The following is a 21326-nucleotide window of genomic DNA, read 5'->3' as shown; positions in this document are numbered from 1 at the left end:
GATGATCGTAATATTCTCTTACAGCCTTAAAATCTATGATTCTATGAAAACTGTTGGGTAAAGATTTCACATGAGCTATGAAGATGACCTAGTTGTATTTCTTGAATAGTTTGGTCAGGCTACTGTATTAGGCCCTGTTCTCAGATTTTTATCCATGCAGACTTCTTTTCCTCCCAGTAGACTAATACAGCTCCTTTCAATTTGGATATTCACAAGCGCTGAAGCTGCCTTTGAACTTCAATGAGTAAAATCAGCAAAATAGTGAAGATTTTATCTCCTGAGATATGGATCTGCCCAATGAATGTGGTCATCCCCTTCCAAATCTAATGTGTCATTTCCATAAAGCTGACAAAAATTTCCTAGCAGCATAAAATATCTGATGCTATTTTTGATTGGTGACAGCTAGGATTTATCAAGCTGTTGGCTGTCTGGTAATATGCCACTGGATGAAACTTTGTGCACTAAATGGTGAAGGAAGAAAAGCCTTCTGTAAAGTAAGTTCTCTAACGCACGACAGGTGAAACTTCCCAAGCCCATAAAGGCTTTTGAACACTAAGGGACAGCATGTCATGCCTCTTACCATTACTGCTGTTATGCAGCCAGACTAAAATCACTCCTTGGAACCCTTCCATCCATTCCTTTTAGACAATAAGCAGAGGGCCTTCTCCAATTAATGGCTTAATTGATGCATGGAGCAAGAGATGTTTTAGGGGGCTTGCGCTGCCCCACATGCCTGTTGCTCCTGCTGGGTAGCAGGGTTGGGGTGCAGGGTCTTCCTCTGCTCTTCACTAGGAGCACTAGGCAGGTGGAGTGAGAAGAGCACATGTGTCCTGTCACTACTCCTCAGCAGGAGTGCTGGGTGGGTGGAAAGGGGCACAAGGCTGTTTATTTTTCTGAGACCTCCCAATTGGTAGAGACTCTTAGGCTCAGGTCCTGTTGGCTCTTTGGCTAATCTGCCACTGCATGGAACATTGGCCTTGTCATGAGTGCTGAAGTAACCTTGTGTACTGAAGACTTCATTTCTTCTAGATCTTCCATTACTGCATCATAATCAGAACCAAAATTGGAGTAGAGTGACAACAAGGACAGTGATGGTTGTTACTTTATTCAAATTGACTGTTGATTTAATCTGTTGCCAAATACAGTCCTGCTGCAGGGAAGACAGAGGATAGCAATTCTTCCGGAGATGGTCTGACCTTCCCCCAGTTTTTTAAAAAGCTGGCAGTGTTGTTGGGCCCAGTTAGCAGTGGGCCAGGAATCTACAAGGGTTGTAGCCGGGTGATTACAAAGTCACAACAACTGTATAGTATGAATTAGTTGAGTATATTGGACCAGCTGTGAAGCATTTATGGTTGCCATCTTGTATTGTCTCCAAGGCTCTTTTCTGAGCAAGCTGTCAGCTATGAGTGTTACTTTCTGCATGAAAGGATAGTGGTTGAAATGGTGGCAAGAAAAGGAAAGGCCAGCCAAGCATGTGGTAGTACACCTCAGAACTCTGAGCTTGAATCATAGGATTCATCTGGAGTAAGGGGGTTACCATTCCATAGCTGCAGCCTATCCTGTTGTGGTCTGTTTTGCCTTTGTGATGAAAGGGCAGATTAAGGTTCCTGAGAATGAGCACCAGGAGCTTAAAAAGCTATTTTATGAAGGTTTGGATCTGGCCTGACACCAGGCATGGCCACTCCTTGATGGGGTGATACAGTACAGCAAATTATTGATTTAAGCTGATGCCAGTAGGTGCATTCATCTGCAAAACTCTGAGGTTCAGAAAAATCTCAACAACCTATTCTTGTTCATAGAGAACTTTTCTGGGTAACAGGTGGAGGCCTCTGTGTGGACATCAAAGGGTTGAAAGCGCATAATGTAGAAAGGCTTTCACATCAGTGGTTTGTTTCAGAAGAGTCTGTCCTAGTGCATGTGGCATGCAGCTTCAAAAGCAGAAGTCAGAATGTCATAAGCCCTTCTTTATAATTCCTCTTCCTCACTCTCATTTTCTTTTTAAGTGACTTTTGGAAAGAACCGAACAGTTTAAGATTTGTGAATCATAGCACATTAAGTAAAAATATTTATCAATATATGATGATATATGATGCTCTTGTATTTGGATTCAAAAATCTAGAACAATTTTTAATTATTTTAATATTTGCTAGTTTTCTAGACTTCATGCTACTCAGTTTGTGTTATGGCCTTAGTTTTCCACTTTTATATTTACTAGACATAGATGTTAACATTATGTTGTATGTTTGTTTTTATTTGTGTCACTGACTTTGATGGAACTACTCATATGCTTAAATATATAAACATATCCCTGACCTTGCTGAATTGGAGAAGTATAGAAAACTGAATCCTCTGGAGCACTGCCATCTTGTGGCATGACATAGTACTTTGAAATTGGTTTTAAATCTTTTAAAATCTATATGCCACATGAACCTACAAGGTCATACTTATTGTTTGTACTACACCAGATTAGACTTCTTTCACAATATACACACTAAACTACTAAGATATGTTTGCCAAATTCTGCAAATACAAAGAATCAAACTAGAGTGTGTGCATTTTTCTATGTGGTGGATAGGGACATTCAAATTGTACTGATGTCTGCAGTTGCAGTAACAGTTTTGTTATCTTCATGCCTTGATGGTAGTTTCAAGTACTTAAATTGACATTTGTTTGCTTGCAACAAAGACCATGGAAGCCTGCAGTAGTCTGTTATAGTATTTTTAGTGGAACTGGTCAAGAAATTGATAGATTCTAGTTTTTCTAAGGTAGTAATGCTCATTTCATTCTTCCGTTTATCTTATGCAACAATATAGTCAATTTGAACATTAAAATAGGCATTTTTTAATCTCATTTCCAGCAAAAATATTCTACAAGATTGCAAAAAATGTTATAGATATAGGGTTGTATTTTATAAAACTCCTTTCAGCAGGAATTCCTGTACGTCTCTGGGTGTGCAGATTTCACTTTTCTTTTTAAACCGGCAGATGAAACAGAACAGGGTTTTTTTTTGTCTCCAGAAGGTCAATAATCTGTAAAGCATTTCAGGCTATCTGGGTTTTTTTTTTTATTGTTTGATATAGACTTCTTAATGTGAAAACTACTTTGATCAAAAGTGCAATTTAAATAGTGATAATCACTTTTGTTGCTCATTTCAATTGATTTTTAACTCAGGCATTAAAAGTGTGTTTTACTCAGGAGTGTTTTATATCTTTTATCGTTTTAATCTATACTTACACTATACAAACTCTCAGCAGGAGACAGGACGTCTTAAAAATAAAAAGAAAACTCAAACAGATGAAAGGCCAGACATTTGCCAGAAGCTAGTTTCCCCCTCATCAAGTAAGACTTCTACTTGAAGAAATCTAAGCTGTATTTCAGAGACTATTCAAGATCATATTACTTTCAGGTCCAAGGCCTTCCTCTCTGAAACTCTCAGTAAAGATTACAGGTTCTTTTGTCTCAAGGTTACTTTTTAGGACTCCTTTCAAAAATTAATCACAGTCCAAATTAGAAGGCACTTTCTTTTAAAATGATGGTCAGCAATACAAAGGCCTTCTGGTAGTGTAAAGAGGTCTTAAAAAGGAAGTAAATTACGTATAGTATAAATGAGAATCAGGCCAACTGTATTGGATTTGTGTGTCGGATTACAAAGAAATGTGAGATGAAATCACAGAAAAGTAACTGTATGAATTCAAAGAGAAACAGGGTGTAGCCCTGATATTAGGGTGACAAGATGGATGAGGCAATATCTTTTATTGGACCAACTTCTGTTGTTCAGACACCAGCTTTCAAGCTACATACCGCTCTTCTTCAGGTTTGAGAAAGATATTCATAGTGGCACAGCTAAATACATGGTGGAAGAGGTTGTTCAGCATAATAGTTAACATAAATATAACCTCATTCATCTAATCTCTACAAAGAGAAATGTCATTATTAGTTTAATCCAGTGGTTTTCAATCTGTGGTTCAAGGACCCCTGAGAGTCAGCAGACTATATCTAAGAGGTCCATGAAAGGTTGTCATTCCCATAGAATAATGGTTTTCAGCATGTGGTTCATGGACTTCTGGGGGTCTGCAGGCTATGTTTAAGATTTCCAAAGGGTTCCACATCACCATTCAAAGCTTTTAGAGGTCTGAAAATGAAAAAAGATTGAAACCCACTGGTTTAGTTTTTTCAAAAAACAAAACTGTATAAGACCAGCAGATGTCACTCTGAGCATGTACTAACAAGGTTAGATATTTAGCAGTAAGTTTCTCTCCTGTATATAAGAGCTATGTTTCATCATTTCCATTTAGTTATATATTTGTATAATTATATTATTTTCATAAAGACCAATTATAACTAAAAGGTTGAGTATTCAATATGTTATGAAATCAAGAGAAAATATATATTAAAATATAAATATAGTTCTTTGTACTAAGTTAATCTATGTAAAATATGATATAGAGATTGTCAGCATAAACTATCATTTATCAAGCCAAATGCTTTTTAAAATAGCTACTGAGCTGATAAATGTCAATCAAACCTGGAAGGATGGAAATATTTGTGTTTTTGGGTAATCCTCTCATTCCCACTCAAAATCTTTTAGTGGCAAGGTACCAGGCGCAAGGTAAATAAAGGTAGAGAATGGCAAATATGGTATTCAACCAGATGGTTTTATATACAATTAGTAAATTTTAATCTGAAATATTATAGAAGATGCAACATGTATCAAGAGGCATGTATTTTAACTTAAATACTTCAGAATGTCTCTTGCTAAAGTGAGGTATTCTATTTGGCTGTGTCTACGCTAGCAAGTTCTTTCAAAAACTAGCAAGTTCCTTCAAAAAAGCCAGTCCTTTATTGAAAGAATCCTCGGAGCGTCTACACACAATTTTTCTTTTGAAAGCAAATTGAAAGAACGTGGCACTTCTTTTGGAGGCACTCTTCCATTCTTGGATCAGGAAGAGCACCTTCTTTTGAAAGAATCTTTGAGAAAAAAGCACGTGTAGACTCTCCACGAGCCCTTCTTTTGAAAGAGTGGTCTTCCATGGTGCAGGACAGCTGGAGTATGGAGACAACCTGGCCAGCACACTCAGAGCTCTATGCTCCCTGCTTCTGGCTGCCTTAAAGGCGTAGGGAGCTGTGGAGAGCCTGTGGCAGGAGGCTGAGCATGTGGAGGCAGCAGGGAGATGATCCTTCACCACCATGCCCTCACTACTACCCCTTGCAATGCTGAATCGCTTGATGGCTGACAGCCAGCCATCCTGCGACTCCCAGGGGCCCCTCAGGGAGCCAGCTGAGGGATCCCATGAGCCTGCACTGGCCCCGTCTTAGACCGAGCCTGAGCTCCAGGATTTCCTGGGCCTCTGGCAAGTGGAGGAGGTTCTGCAGACTACACCTGGGAAGAGGCGGAACACCCCTGCCTATGAACAGCTGGCCACTGGCCTCGATTCCCAAGGCCACTCCTCCCAGACTTTGGAGCAGGTTCTCTCCAAGGTAAAAGAACTACGGCAGGGGTATGTCCAGGCCAGGGACTCCGCCAGACACTTGGGGACATGGCCAGCTACCTGTCCCTTCTATAGGGAGCTGCACAGTCTCCTTGCTGATGAGGACAGCTCCTCAACTTGTCATCCTCGACGTGGCAGCCAAGGAGCCCCCTGTGGCAATGGAGGGGAGCCAGGCCCAGAAGGGGATTAGCCTGGGCCGTCTAGCCAGGCAATGGAGCCAGAGCCAGAGTCCAAGGCTCCATCTGAGGAAGAATTCCTGGATGGGACTCTTGTAATTGCTGTGGCATTTCCTGGCTTGTTTTTTGAAAAGAGTGGCCAAAGAGCAGATTGCTCTTTAATCTGCTATTGGTGTGTGGACATGATCTTTTGAAAGAAGATTTTCCAGAAGACATCTTTCGGTCACTGTAGTGTAGATGTAGCCTTTGTGTGCAGGTGATTTTATAAAAAAAAAAAATACAAAAAATCCTCCCCAAATCAGAATCCATCTGACAGCGTAATCGCTTAGGTTATAACCCAAAACTCACTGAGGTAAATGGGAACCCATCCCTTCACTTTACTGCACTTTACTGCATTGACTTCAGTGGGACTCCTCTTTGGCTTTGTCTACACTAGAGAGTTTGTTGGCAAAACTTACAGAACATCCACATTACAAATGCATTCTGTTGACAGTAAATCAACAGAACTTTGCTCTTCCGTTGGCTGCATTCTGCCATTCCCCCAGGAGACAGAATGTCTTTCTGGACAGAATCTGTTGACAGAAGCCAGAGTGTATGCTTTGGGGGCCCCTCTGTTGACAGACAGGGCTTCTGGGACACTGGGGCAGCCATGTCTGCTATACTTTTGGTTGGCCATTTTGTTGAGAGAATGGCCAGGCAGCCTGGCTGCTGTCTATCGACAGAGCTGATCAACAGAGTGATACACTTTCATGTGTGGCCATGATCTGTTGATAGAAGTTTTGTTGGAAGATACCTTCCAACAGTAACTTCTGTCAACATATCTCTGTAGTGTAGATATAGCCTTAATGTTTAAAGTTATGCATACAGCTTTCTTGGGCTTGCTACTTCACTTGGGAGATTGGTGCTGAAGCTGCTAAAGCCATATCCCCAGAGCATGCTTGTGTTAGCCTCATACTGTACTGTCTTATATATCTAAAACATTAGAGTTTGGAGATTAGCTCTGCAAGAGTACATCTCAGCCTTTCACACATAGGTGTGTAACACATCCCTTTTCACTGACCCATTCTTACCAGACTGCTAAAGGTTATGATTAACCTGTACCCACATGAGCAAGAACCTATCACTCCTTGGGTTCTGAATTTGCTTCTGGTGAAATAGATAGGACTGCCATTTGAATCCCTTGAACCTTGCTCTTGACTTCACCTCTCTATAAAGTAGCATTTTTACTTTCCAGTACACCCATCCCTCGTTTAAAGAGTACTTTACTTATGAGTACTTGCTAAAATGAGGGACATGTACACCCACCTATGTTCACTAAATGAGTGAACTTGCCCCACTAATATGAGCAAGCCACAGGGTCCCTGGCTGGGAAGTGGGGAGACCTGCACCCTCCCCCCCGCAGCCCCAAACTTCCCCCAGTCTTAGACCCCCCCCACATCCCGATTCCACCCCCAGTGCCCCACTGCAGCCCTAAATGGTCCCAACCTTAGACATTCCTCCTCCTCCTCCCCTCGCAGCCTCTTCACTGGGGCTGCTAGGCTGGGTGGCTCCCCCAGCCCTCCTGCTCCCAGAAAGTAACAGTAATAAAAACCAATTAACTCAAGAGTTAAGCTTTCAGCACCTTGTCACAGGGTAATTGCTATCTCTAGTGACAGATACTTGCCTGAGGTAGGAGTGTTAAGAAACTGCAAATGGCTTCTTTAAGAGCCACATGCAGCTTGGAACTGCCCAGCTGGCAACCTTTAACAAATCTAATGGTGACCCATGTTTGGGTCCTAACCCATAGGCTGGGAATCCCAGCTCTACCTACATACAGAACATCCTATTTCTGGTGCCAAACTATTCAAATACATCAGAAAAGTACCTAAACTCAACTGGTTTATGTCAAGTTACAAACACTTGGAACAAATCAGAGACTTTTACATGTATTTTAATGGGAATTTAGTGTTGCTCTTATGAGTTTTTGCCTACAAGCAGAAATTTGGGAACCAATTGTGCTCCTATAACAAGGGATGAGTGTATGGTAGGCAGAAGGGTGGGCAAGGTGAGTTCCAGAGTCGGAGCTTCTTTATTCAATTTTCCATAAGGATAAAGTTTAGCTCTGCCTTCACCAAAAATTTACCAGCAAGGTAGTTTTTAATTTTCATGTTACCCAGGCAATCTTTTAACCTTCATTTTACCTGATACCTCATATGAATACTTATGAGAAGAGACTTCTGTGGTTCAATGTGAGAAGGCTTTAGTTTTTTTACCTGGAGAGGATAAAGTCCTTTAGAATTTCCACACATCTGTGTGTTACAGTTGTGGACAGGGTTAAGTTTTCACTTGGAGAATCTTATTCTGGATCTATTTGTGCATATGTTTGTGCTACCGTTTGGCTAATATGGTCTCACCAGTTAGGCTTTGTCTAGATTGCAAGCTTCTGTCAGTAAATGTTCTGTCCAGCAGCAGTTTTGTCAACAGAAGCTTGCAGTCTAGACTGCAGATCTGTCGGCAGAGATATGTCCGTCAGGAGTGTTCTATTGACATCTCTCTCCTCCTCGTTCCATGAGGAAGAAGGGGTGCCTTGACACAGGGGGATTTTCTGATATTTGGCCCCAGGTGGACAGGTCAAATGTCAGAAAAGCCTCCCCCAGTTTGCGTATCTTTTTCTGACAGTTCTTGGCAATCTAGACACAGTCTTAGAGCACTGGGGCATTCTACTAAAGCACAAGCAATTCTGCTGGCTTTCTTGACACAAGTGCTGATCACAGCTCTTTGTAAAGCAGAAACTTGTTCATTAGTTTACATTTTTACTTTTCATTATGCCATTTTCTATCAGTGCAGGGACAATACCAATTTTTGGACAGGTTGTCCTTCAATCACTATCCGGGTAGGTTAAAGGGGGGCAAACTACAGCCTGTGGGCCACATTTGACCTGTCTGAACTTTCAGTCCAATACCCCAGCATTCACTAGGGAGTGGAGTTAGGACAGCCTTGCCAGGTAGAGCAAGCCCAACTCCTGAGCAGCATGGCAAACTTGGGTGGCTAGTCCCCATCCCCTTTCCTTCAGTCCTTCTGGGTGGTGTGATTGTCATGGTGTGTGTGGCATGGTTGCAGCTCTAGCTGGATAACACAGCTACAGCACCACCATCCCCAGTGCTCTTGATGGCACAGTAGGGATAGAAAGCAGTGGAAGTTGGGTAGGGTGTGGGAGATCCCAGTGGAGGTAGTCAAGGGGCAGCGAGTGGAGCAGGGGTGTTGGATAGGTGGTCCTGGAGGGTCAGTGGTGGGTAGGTTAGATAGAAGTGAGGGGCAGGCCATGCCTAACTCTTCAGGGAGTCATAGCTTCCCCCACCCTTCCCTACCTTGCCCTCCATACAATTGCTCTCCCTAATGTGGCCTTTAGGCCAAAATGCTTGTCCACCCCTCAGGTTGACTCTGAGCTCACCTCCATGTTCATTTGCTTATGATTCACCTGCAGTGGAATCTACATGTGCAAGCACTTGAAGAAAAAAAATGTTACCTTTCTGTAACTTGTTCTTCAGGATGTTTTATACATATCCATTCCACAACTTGCCCCTCTTCATCAGACTCTTCTGGTATGATGAGGGCTATTAGGTGGCGCTCCATTCACTTACACCAGTGGTATGTGGCAACAGAGCAAGCTCAAGTGACCTCAACAGCTACCAATGAAGAAAAAGATTTTTTGACAAATGTGTGTAAAGCTCTCAAACACCGAGGCTATGTCTACACTAGAAGCATCTGTTGACAGGGAAATCTCAACAGAACTTCTGCCAACAGATTGCGTCTACACACAACTTGCTCTGTTGACAGAGAACTGACAGACTGCCCTCTGGTGCCAGAAAGCAGAATGGCAGCTCTGCAAAGGGGACTGCCCAGGAACTGGAAGTCCCCTCTGTGGACAGAAATGTCTACACTGCACTTCTGTCGACAGCACTCTGTCAAGAGATTGTTATGCCTCAAATTTTTGAGGGATAATACTGTTGAGAAAAATGCAGAATTCTGTGGCGGCTCTGTTAACAGAATGCTTTAAGTGTGTAGACACTCCCTGAATTATGTCGACAGAAGGCCCCTTCTGTCGACAAAACTCTTTAGTGTAGACCCAGCCCTACAGTTTAACAGACATGTACAACTCATCTTGAAAAAGAGCAGTTTCCCAAAGGTAGGTAACCATTTTATTCCTGACTTCTCCCTATCTAAGTAAAGAACTTGAAAATTTTTGTGTGTTTTATTTATTCTTTCATCTTTGGTTTAATGATGAGGTAAATTAATTTAACATTTGAATGACATAAATTACACTTTTTTTTAGTATTTCAAATATCTGACATTTGAGTAGTTTGTTTGTTTTATTCCACTTTAGAATTTGTTATGAAGGTGTTCCTGTTTCAGAACTATACCAGGATAATCAGAAAGATGGAATTAATGTTTTGCCTCCACATACATCAGGAAGTCTAACTGAATGGCAAAAAATAGCGGAATATTATGTTGAAAAGCCACGACTGGAACTGTTAGGAGAGAAAGTAAGAACTAAGTTTGATAAAAATATACACTGTGCACAAATAATTACACTGAACCGGAATACAAATTGCGAAATCTTTTCGTTAACATGTGTCATTCAGGAATTAAAGGTAACAATCAGCAGATTTTCCCTAAATATTTATCAATAATTATTTTTATCACACCTAGTCTTAAAATCAGAAGCAAGTACAATCTTTTACGTGCTGTAGTAACTCCCTCCCATCCTCAGTTCATGTGAAATATTATTACATGGGAGCATAGGAATTGCCCTACTTGATCAACAGGTGGTTTCAGGATTCGCAGTCAGTGGCTAATACTCAGCAGGGCCAACAGCCACTGTGGGCCTTGGGGCAAGTTGTGATGGGGGAGGTGGCTTCAGGTCCCTGGAAGGGGTGGGGCCAAGGTGACAAAGGGCAGGGCATAGTGCAGTTAGCCCTCAGAGCCACTCAGATTGAAATGCTGACCTCTCCCCAGGCTCACAGAACTCCCTTGGAGCAGCGCAGCTGCAGCACTTCAAAAGGGCCTGGAGCTCTAACTGCCACTGCCAAAGTAACAGTGACAGCAGCCAGAGTTCCAGGCAGCTTTGAAATGCTGGGACCTGGGGCATCTGTCCCCCTTACCCTCTCCATTGGCAGGCCTGCTGATGCCAGATGCTTGATAGGAACGTGCGAGAATCCTTACAGTAGCTGGTTTTGGGATGACCTTCCCTCTCTTAACCCCCCCGGTAATTACAGGTTAGCTTGTATTTGGATGTAAATTCTTATATCCCTTCCAAGACTTATTTTTAAAAATTCATATCCTAATATAACTCTGGATATTATTGTTGTTCATACATTTTTCCAAATCTCTTTTTGAATCTTCCTATGCTCTTGGTCTCAAATTTATATCATGTGGCAATGACTTCCACAAGCTATTTGTGCATTATATTAAAGAGTAGTTCTTTATATCTGTTTTAAATTTGCAAACTTTTTATTTAAGAGAGAATGCCACTGTTTTTGGTTACACAGAAAAACAAAACTTTAAAATGGTAAAATAAAATTGAGGCCATAAATAAACCAAATTGTTTGGTTTAAAGTTTTGTAAAGCTAATTTTTTAAGTAAAGTGATCATATTTGAGCCAAATGCCAAAACCTTCTATCTTCTGAAAAAGTGATATTGATAATATTGTCAGTTTGTGAGCCATAAAAGTCTGCTAGTTGGTTCTTATCTGTTTTAGTGGTGATTTAGCAACAAGAAGGAAAATTTTAATATTTACAGTTGAAAATATTTGTTTTGAATATTAGGGTGTCTTTTAACTGTTATATGATTAGTAAAAACAATTAGAAACATGTAACTTCTTGATGTTAATAAAACCAAAAAGGCCTCACTTTTCTGAGTTGATAGCCAATGATTGTGTTATCATGAAAAATGCCAATTAACAACGAATTAAAAATGTAGAGGGCTACACTGGGTAACATGCTTTGGCTCAGAAGTCTGTTTTGTCTTTTTCCTCAAAAAAGCATATTGAGTGGACTTCAGAATTTTTTCACATTCAGATCATACTGATATAAAGACACATAATGCTTGGCTTGATTTTAGTAGATAACTGTAGTTTGTTGGTTTTGAAGGTTTCTGTTTACCCAGGAACTCTGAAAATGTTTTGGGCTCCAGCTCCACCAAAGTTTTCTGCTCCACTATCTTTCATGAAGGAAACCTTATTTCCTACTTATGAGGTAAATGTTTTAAATGTTTTCTTTGTGTTGCTACCTTTTGAAGACTCTCATTGTAAAACCACATTTAGTCACTTTTGCAGTTGTAATTTATACTACTATTTTTGTTATTTTCTGTAGTAATATCCATCTACTATATACTTTGAATAGTTTTGTCTGTTTGATCAAGAACTCCTAAATGGTAACTGCTAGGACCACCAAATTTGATCTACAGCTTCCTCTTATTATAACTTTAATCAATGTAAGGGTTTGGTTGTGCCAGGAAAATGGGATGTGCTTGGAATGGTATTGTCTCATAAAAGCAAACAGAAACGAGACAGAATCACCAAATCAAATGCAGTCCTCAAAACTGACATAACTGAGCAAATGTTGAAAGACACGGGATGAAGATGAGCCAGAAAAATAAGATGGACCCAGAATATGATTGCTTCTCAATAAACTTTGCAGAAAAGAGAGAAAATGGAGAAATTTGGAGTCCTGCTTTGTTTTGCCACAGCTAAATCAATGCTAAAGGTTTGAAAACAAGAAGAAAATGTTATTGGAAATGAATTGACTTTAGCCCTTTTTCTTAGAAACAGCAAATTATAAGAGTCTATAGGGATGATGAGAAAATACACTTGCTGGAATTTCCATTTAAAAATTACTAATAATAATTAAATGGACAAATTTAAACAATCTCCCTCTTTAAGATATACAAAATAAAAATTAATAAATAACACTGTATTTTTGAAAAAAAAATAGTCATTTAAATAAAGCATATATATTTTTCTTTTGTTTAAAAAAAATTAGTTAAGAACCTGATTAATGCCAGGGAAATCTGCTAGTAGATTATAATATGGGGACAGCAACCCTTCTGAGGCGGAGTGCTGCAATTTGGCCTCTGTGTATGGTCCGAGTACCAGTGATACTTTTTAAAATCACTAAGACTACATCTAGACAGCACTCTAACCTCAAAATAAGCTACCCAATTTGCGCTATGCAAATTGCATAGCTTATTTCGAATAGATTTCAAAATAGGCTATTTTGGAATGTGGCGGTGTCTAAACAGCACCACTTGTTGAAATAAAGCCCTATTTTAAGGCATCCCTATAGTCCTCATGTGATGAGGTTTACAGGGATGCTGAAATAGTGCACCCATTATCTCGAAAACAGTTTTGAGACAACAGGCGTGTTGCATAGATGAGGGCTGCTATTTTGGGATACCTTTGCATTCTGAAATAGCACCCACCACATAGACATAACCTAATAGTCCTACTTTATAACAGCTTCATTAATAAATAAAGATGCAAAACTTTAATGTTCTGGTGGTGATTGGTGGCATTGGCTAATCCACAGGCAGCCTGGCTTTCAGCAAGCTCTTGGCTGCATGGGGGAGGAGGGAAGGGACTGAGCTCCTGCCTTGTGTGCTGATGAAAACCTGCTTGTGTGCCACTCTTGGCACCCGTGCTGAGGGTTGCTGACCCCTGATATACTGCACAAGTAATTTTTGGTTTTAAGTTCAGCTTCTGGAATAATAGAACCACCAGTAGTAATTTACTCTTCATGTTATTGTGGCCACCTTTGATGCAGTATTGTGTTTATTTTAATTGCATTTTAATAAATACTATGTTTCCCACTTAATGCTTGTATATTCTAGTAGGTTGTTTTTAAATGTATGTTCTTTCTTTTAGAAAAGCTTAGTTACTTTGTATGAAGTCTCTTCTATGGTATCCTATCATGGGTTCCTATTAAAATGTGGTAACCCCTCCTGCCCACACCTCAGCATTTTAGACAGAAAACAATTTTAGAAAGTGTCAGAATGCTTTTAAAGTTTGTAATGTTGGTATACGATAAAATTTTTATAGTGCAAATGTCTGGTAGCCAATAGACCATCCAAGGTAGTGGGCATGTCTAGTGCCTGGTGGTGGTACTTAAAGTCGTTACTCTGCATCTTTGCGAGGACTGGTAATTATGGAGAAGTCAGAAATTTGTATACAATACTCTAGTGCAAAATATTCAGTAAAAAAAAGATTCTTGCCTCTGCATAGGGAAGTTTACAGCAGGAATACATATGGTATAGTTAGTTCTTATGCCATCCACTCTCAATCTGATCATGAGGGGGTACAGCCAGAGTGAGTTGTGCTCTGGCTACCTCTAACTGTTAGATGGTTCACAGAGGACCGTTGCCTCCTGTCAGAAATTAGCAAGGCCAGAGATCAGCTGTTTAGAAAATCAGGGAGCATTGTCAGCTTAGTGGTGACCTTACTCGCTGTCACACCAAACATATCTTTGACCATAACAGAGAATCTCCCTGCAGTGTCTGCACATCTCAAATGTGAACTACATAGTAGTTCTATAAAAACATTAGATTACTTATAGTTTGTGCTTTACTAATTGGTATGTTGCTATATTTCCTGTATCTGACTAAAACTTTAATAGTAATGCAAAATTAATAATAATTTTGTTAATATTATAGAGCAATGTTATGGAGGGTGTTGTAGTTGTAGACTTTTCAGCTGACCTTCAAGATGAAGAAGACTCTGAGTCTGAGGACCTTGACATCTGCAGTTACATGGTGGTATGTATATATTTCAGTAAGTTAGCTTCCAATTTAAATTACTCTCAGTTGCCTAACAAAGAAATTCATAATGTTTGTATGAATTTGTTATACTCAGAAGATATTTTGTGTCATTTTGTGTTTCTGGTAGTCTTATGTTAAAAGGATTTTTATTGAGTAATTGGAAGACAATATTTAAGTTTGCTTTATTTGTGAATAGACAAAAAATGTTGTAGCTGTTCTTCAATATCGAGAATGTTCTTGACTCAGAATATTGGGTGTTTCAGTATAGTAGTCCAGTGAGATCAACCATGAGTTGAATTGTTCCTTGAGATCTGGCAAATTATATGTAGAGATCCATCACATCTTTTAAAGATGCTTCTCTCTTTACACTTTGTCTGTTTGTGATGGAGGACACTTACCTCTTGTAAGTGCTTCCTGTCTGCATAGGGTGATCCTGTGCTCCTCATTCCTGATGCCCCAGGTGGGCTGGTGCCAAACTCTGTAAGCGGGTCTTCAGCTGCTCAGCACAGTGGCTAAGTTATTTAATAGGTGAATGGATGAACCCTTTTTATGATAACAGTTTCAGCCAGACCTATCATTGTGCCCTTGTTGATGTCTGTAGCCCTGTGTCTGGGCTTAGTTCTCATCCTCTTCTGGCTTTAAATTCAACTACTTCTGGGCTTTTTCTGTGGAGACTGTTGTCCACTGTTCTCATGGCTTCAGCTCTCCAGCCAGGTCACTTCTTAATCTCAGTCCTCTTCCTGATGTGTTTAACCAAGAGTTCATCAGATGGTCTGTTTGCTCTTACTAATATCTTCAGCCCTGTCCTTGAGCACTTTCAATTCCAGCCCTGTGATTAGGCTTCTAAACCCACCTTATCCCTATCTCAGGGCTAATTTCCAAGCTTTACAGATTTAAGAAGGATAGGTATGTCCTCATGCAACCTTAGCTGTGAAATGAACCAATTATTTTTGTTTTAGTAATATTTATGTATGTATTTAATAATATAACTAGACCTATATTAAGCTCCATATCTAACAAGAAAACCAAGACTTGGTATTAAGAAATATATATATCATGGCCACTTAACATTTTTCTGCTTTTGTTTTAATTTTAACTTTGTAATCCTAGTGTTTGTGTTAACAGTTTCTGTATAAATTCATAGCATAAAACACTAAAACAGAAAATTTGTCAGGAAGAACTGTCTTTCTTATTTTAAAGTGTGTAATTGAGAATGGAGGGAATGAAGGCTCCACTTTTATTGGGCATGGACTATCATAGATTTACTATCATTTCATTTTATTTGTAGGCAAGAAGCACATTAAGAAGATGCCATTCTTGCCCAAATTGTGATGTCAGTGAAAATTTAAAGGTACTGTTATTTAGTCACTCTTATTTTTCCCTTTACATTTTATAGTCCAGTCTTAATCCTTTTGATGCTTGATAGTTTTAATCTGCATAAATTTTAAGAAAGAACAACTTCTAGAATAATAATATTGTATAAGGTATGTTTAAAGTTAAATGTTTTTCTATTGTTTTCCAGTCTTCTTAATTTAAAAAAAATAGATTAAATCAAAGTTCTTTTTCAAGTGGATTGCATGGAATCTTTCAGCCTCAAAACAGAAGGCTATATTGTGAGTCTTCTGTTGAATTCAGAGGGAGTTGGTTAGGGTCTTTATTAATGGGAATAATCTTTACCTTGTTAATCACATATAAGTAGGACAAGACTGATGAGTAAAGTTTCACCTCTTATATTCTAAACACACTAGCATAGCAACATAGTGTTTTTCCCAGATCTAAAACACCATGCACATTTAAGGTACTATAGAAATAAATATTTCTGAAGACTTCTTAAGTTGCTTAATACAGCCATAAAGTCTATGTAACATGGTGCCCAGAAAGTGGTTGCATGTATGGCGAAGAGACGACTGCGAAACCAACTGGCAAGAGGTAGGGCTTCCCATTGCCTTGGGAAGTCAGCTCCCAAGTTGACCTGCGGAATCTCGGTTGTCGGGGGTACCCAACACTGGGGCAGGGAGCGTCTGCAGTTGCTGACTGAAATTCACATTCTTGTCAGTTTTACTGCTGCACTGCTGTTGGTCCTGGAAATATATTCAATTTCAAAACACGGTTGTTATTGTTTCTGAAACAGTTTTAGAATTTCTGATTTGCAGGAAATTTTGAAAAAATTTGTTCTGTTATTCAGAATTAAACCAAATTTTGGAAAGCTAAAATTTAGCTCAAACTCAGGGAGCCAGTGGGAGGAGTAGGACTGGGACCTCGTGGGGGAAGAGGCAAGGTGGCAGTGGAACCCCATGGCTGGGGCTATGAGTGAAGCCCCATGGAAGCTCATTGAACCCTGCAGCTTTGGGGCTGAGCTGCTGGTCCCCATCTCTGGCTTGTCAATGTCCCCAGTCCCTGCTTGTCAATGTCAGAGTGGGGGTTTCCACTGTGGCAGCAGCAAAGGGGCAGGCAGTGACTTACCCTGGTCCAGCAAATTCCTTAATGACCAGTCTCCAGGGTGCTGGACCAGTGAGGTACAACCTGTACTCCTCTCAAAGAACATTCAGTTTCCTGAGAAATCAAAGTTGGAAGTGCATTTAGCAGAAGGCAATCACAGTTCAGGGTAATTTAATTGTACCTATATTCGTCCTCAGTGTTCTCTTAAAAAGACATCCCACCTAAGCTCCTGGCTCCTTAGCCAACTTCTCTTTTGTGAGAGACCCACATCATTCTTCCTCCTGAGCAGGGTTTTTAGAGGCTATCCAGTTCTTTGCCTATATTGTGGCATCTCCGGCAAGCCAGATTGTCTTAACAAATCAGTGTCTGGGCTTTGTTTTCTTTCCGGAGGTTATAAATGGTATAACAGCCTGCAAGTATACATTACCACATAGTTTTTTCTAAGGAAGCTTATTTAATTTTAAAGTGAAAGCATTACAGAGAAGGCATATTAAAACAACAAAAAAAACCCCATGGGCTTGCATATGTTTACCAGAGATTACCCTCAACTGCAGCAAGGGCTCTTATAGGAGCCAGGATAGGTGCTGACTTCTGCTGTAGCAGCAGGGTGCTTGACATCCCCTCATTCCACCCGTTTGCTCAGATCTATATCTCTATCTCTCTTTCCATTCCCTCTCCTGAACACACTGCATCCATGCTCCTCTTGGAGCCACCAAATGCTGTGAAACAGCTGTTTTATGACACGTGGGAGGCACTGGGAAGGTGAGGAAAGAAGAGATCAGTGGGGCCACTAGTGGGCAGGAGGCACTGGGGAGAAGAAAGAAGAGGGGGGATCTTGGCTGCTAGTGGGTGGTCTGCACCCACTAATTTATCCCTGTGGGTGCTCTAGCCTCAGAGCTCCCATGTAGCTGGCACCTATGGGAGCCTATCCATCAAAGAGATTTTTCTGTGGTTACAAGTTCATACCAGCCTTTGTTCAGAACGAGAATAGCTATGAATAGTGCAGTCTTTTCTTGATGCAGCGTACTTTAATTTTGGCCTCATTTGACAGGTGATCAGTGGACAAAGGTGCCCTCAGGAGTTCACTTATGCAAATATCCAACCTTTTGAAGCTAAGGTGGGGAACTTATATTCATCTCCTACTAAATACTTCCCAGAAAATCCACTTCATATGCCCTGTAGTTTATTTTTAGCTGCTACGCTTTTCTGATCATTCATAGAATCATAGGGTTGGAAGAGCCCTCAGGAGGTCATCGAGTCCAGCCCCCTGCTGAAAGCAGGACCAATCCTAAGTAAATCATCTCAGCCAGGGCTTTTTCAAGCTGGGACTTAAAGACCTCCATGGAAGGAGATTCTACCACTTATCTAGGCAACCCAATCCGGTGCTTCACCACTTTCCTGGTGAAAGAGTTTTTCCTAATATCCAACTTAGAACTCTCTGACCACGACTTGACACCCTTGCTCTTAGTTTCTTCATGTGTCACCAATGAGAACAACCTCTGTCCATTCTCTTGGGAACCCCCTTCAGGCAGTTGAAGGCAGCTATCAAATCCACCTTCGCTCTTCTCTTGTGTAGACTAAATAAGCCCAAATCCCTTAGCTTCTCCTCATAAGTCATGTGCTCCAGCCCCCTAATCATTTTTGTTGCTGTTCACTGGACTCTGTCTAGTTCATCCACATCCTTTCTGTAATTGCGATGGGGCACCTGGAATTGATGTAATACTCTAGATGTGGTCTCACCAGTGCTGAATAAAGGGGAATAATCAGTTAACTAGATCTACTGGCAATGCTCCTACTAATGTACCCTAGTATGCTGTGAGCCTTCTTGACTACAGGGGCACACTGGTGGCTCATATCCAGCTTCTCATGCACTATAATCCTTAGGTTCTTTTCTGCAGAACTGCTGCTTAGCCAGCCAGTTCTCATCCTGTAGCAGTGCTTGGGATTACTCTGTCCTACATGCAGGGATCTGCATTTGTCTTTGTTGAACCTCATTAGATTTCTTTTGCTCAATCATCAAATTAATCTAGGTCTCCCTTAACCCTATCCTTACCCTCCAGTTTATCAACCTCTCCTCCTAATTTAGTGTCACTGGCAAATTTGCTGAGGGTGCAATCCATTCCCTTATCGGATAAAGATGATGAACATAAGCAGCCCTGGAACTGACCCTTGAGACACTCCACTTGATACCGTCTCCAACCAGACCTAGAGCCATTGATCACTACCCATTGAGCCTCAATCTAGCCACCTTACAGTCCATTTATCCAATCCATACTACTTTGACTGGCTGGCAAGAGGCTGTATCAAAAGCTTTGCTAACGTTAAGGTATGTTACATCCAATGCCTTGCCCATATCCAGACATAAAAGATACATTGACTTGTATTAATTGCAAAGTACGCCAAAGATACATACATTCAATTAAGTAGGGTTTCTCAGGGATAGTATTGGAAATTGCCATATATTTTACAAACACATTCACTAAAGAAGCTGGGGAAGGCATTGAGACTCCATCTACATCTCTGGTTCCTTGTAATAAATACTTTGGTCTGAAGATTAACCTCTCCTGTCAGCTTCAGATAATGACATATTACTGAAGAGGCTTGAATACTTTCAAAAACCACGTCACATGTGGATATAGTGTAGTTGTTTTAGATTAAATACTATTTAAATTTTTTTGAATAGTATAACTTCTATGGAATTATGTATCTTTTTCATTATTTTAAAATTAAATACTAAAATCTAGTCTATTACATTGTGTGAATTTGAATATACAATTCTTGTTTCAAATGAACATGAAATAAATTCAGCTTTCTTTTTTCCTAGACAATCAGTTCTGTTAAAAGATCAGCCTCTGCACCTGACATTTCTTCTTTCAAAGGCAAAACAGTGTTAAAGATTTCTACTAATTTCAAAACCAGCATGAAAGAGTTGAAGGTTATGAAGGAACAGATAACAGAGCCAGAGGTTGAGACAGAGATTGAGGAAAGCTCCCCTACTAAGCATCTATTGACTGAAAACTATGATGAGCCTCTACCAAAACTGGTAGACATACCAGTGGAAAGAACACCTATTTTGAACAGACAAGAGGATAGTGAAGATTACACTGTTCTGGCTGAGAAAGCTCGAAAAGCTGGGATTAAGTACATTATTTTCCCCAAAAGAAAGAAAACAAAGAAATCAAAGAAAATGATAGACTGTGGAAAATTAGAAGCTGTGGCTGAGGAATTAAAACAACCCTCGAAGATTCTTAAAAGGTTTTCTTTAATTAATACATAATGGTTTTGTAAAGCATTTATTTAAATTTGTGGTCATATTTTTGATTTTTGTATTTAATCTTTTTGAATGTGAGGTGTTACTCTGGAATATAAAATTTATGTTCAGATAGTTAAAAAGGGAGTCCTGTACTTTAATTTATTTATGGAACAGTAGTCGATGAATATTAAGTTTGAAAAGTAGTGTGACCAAATGCTTAATTTAGTTATTCTAACAGCACATCTTAAACTGAGATTGGTTTCTTTTGGTGGAGTAGAAATAAATCCTGAGGTTACAGGAAGCTGGAAATCCTAGGCTGGATTAACCTCTTGCGTTCTGTGAGGCGACACAATTTGCATCTTAGGGAAGGAGTTCTCTTTTTACTCTTCAGACTTTGTTTATATAATAATGTATATTATATAATAATATTATATATTATATACACGGTCTGAAGAGTAAAAAGAGAACTCCTTCCCTTACATGCAAATTGTGCAGCCTCACAGAATGCAAGAGGTTGATCCAGCCTATCATTTCACTTTCCTGTAACGTCACGATTTCTCTCTCTCTGTTTATATGTGATGTAGAAGAGATATGACTTTAGGTGGTGATCAAAGATTTAAAAGGTGTCAGATACTGTAAAAGAAGACTAATGCTCTTAAAAGTTTAGTGTTAGTATATGAAATAGACAACAAAATAATCCTGACGTCTGATACATATGTCTTCACTTTTGGATTAAATGGTGTGTGGAGGCTTGAGAGATACTGAAAAAATGTAAACTACTTGCTTGAACACTGCCATGAAAAATGGGCACACACTATGTAAATGGGTCCTCAGTATTGGCCTTTCAGTTTAATTTCTTCTACCAGTTATTTTTCTCTTTAGCTATCCTTCCTGGGGTATTATGAGTGACAGCGTACCTTTTCCCCTTCATGTTTAGCTCTTAGATTTTCCTCTGGTAGCATTTACTGTGATGGTACATTGAAGTGGTGGTGGGGAGAGAGAGAGAGAGAGTGTGTGTGTTTAAAAAAACTTATAAACAGAGGTTCTCTCTGCTTTTTGTTGAGATTGACATTTTTATAACCCTTTTATTGAAAAACAGGGCTTTCTGCCTTTTTCTGAGGTGCTGCATGTCCTTTACCCTGGAGACTACATTTCAGTGGTTTTGTATATATTTAGTTT

At 39.9% G+C, this 21326-nt stretch overlaps 1 protein-coding gene across 1 annotated transcript in view; it reads left to right on the top strand.

The window, feature by feature from the left end:
• Window positions 1-21326, top strand: part of TTC6 (tetratricopeptide repeat domain 6) — a 108872-nt gene that overhangs the window by 27918 nt on the left and 59628 nt on the right. Inside the window, exons 10-13 of the mRNA XM_074997534.1 lie at window positions 10029-10188; window positions 11794-11898; window positions 14351-14452; window positions 19719-20149. Coding sequence (XP_074853635.1) covers window positions 10029-10188; window positions 11794-11898; window positions 14351-14452; window positions 19719-20149 — 798 coding nt within the window. The remainder of the gene's footprint in view (window positions 1-10028; window positions 10189-11793; window positions 11899-14350; window positions 14453-19718; window positions 20150-21326) is intronic.

Source organism: Carettochelys insculpta, chromosome 6 (genome assembly GCF_033958435.1).
Source record: "Carettochelys insculpta isolate YL-2023 chromosome 6, ASM3395843v1, whole genome shotgun sequence".
Lineage (NCBI taxonomy): Eukaryota > Metazoa > Chordata > Testudines > Carettochelyidae > Carettochelys > Carettochelys insculpta.
This window is presented reverse-complemented; position numbering and strand designations above follow the sequence as displayed.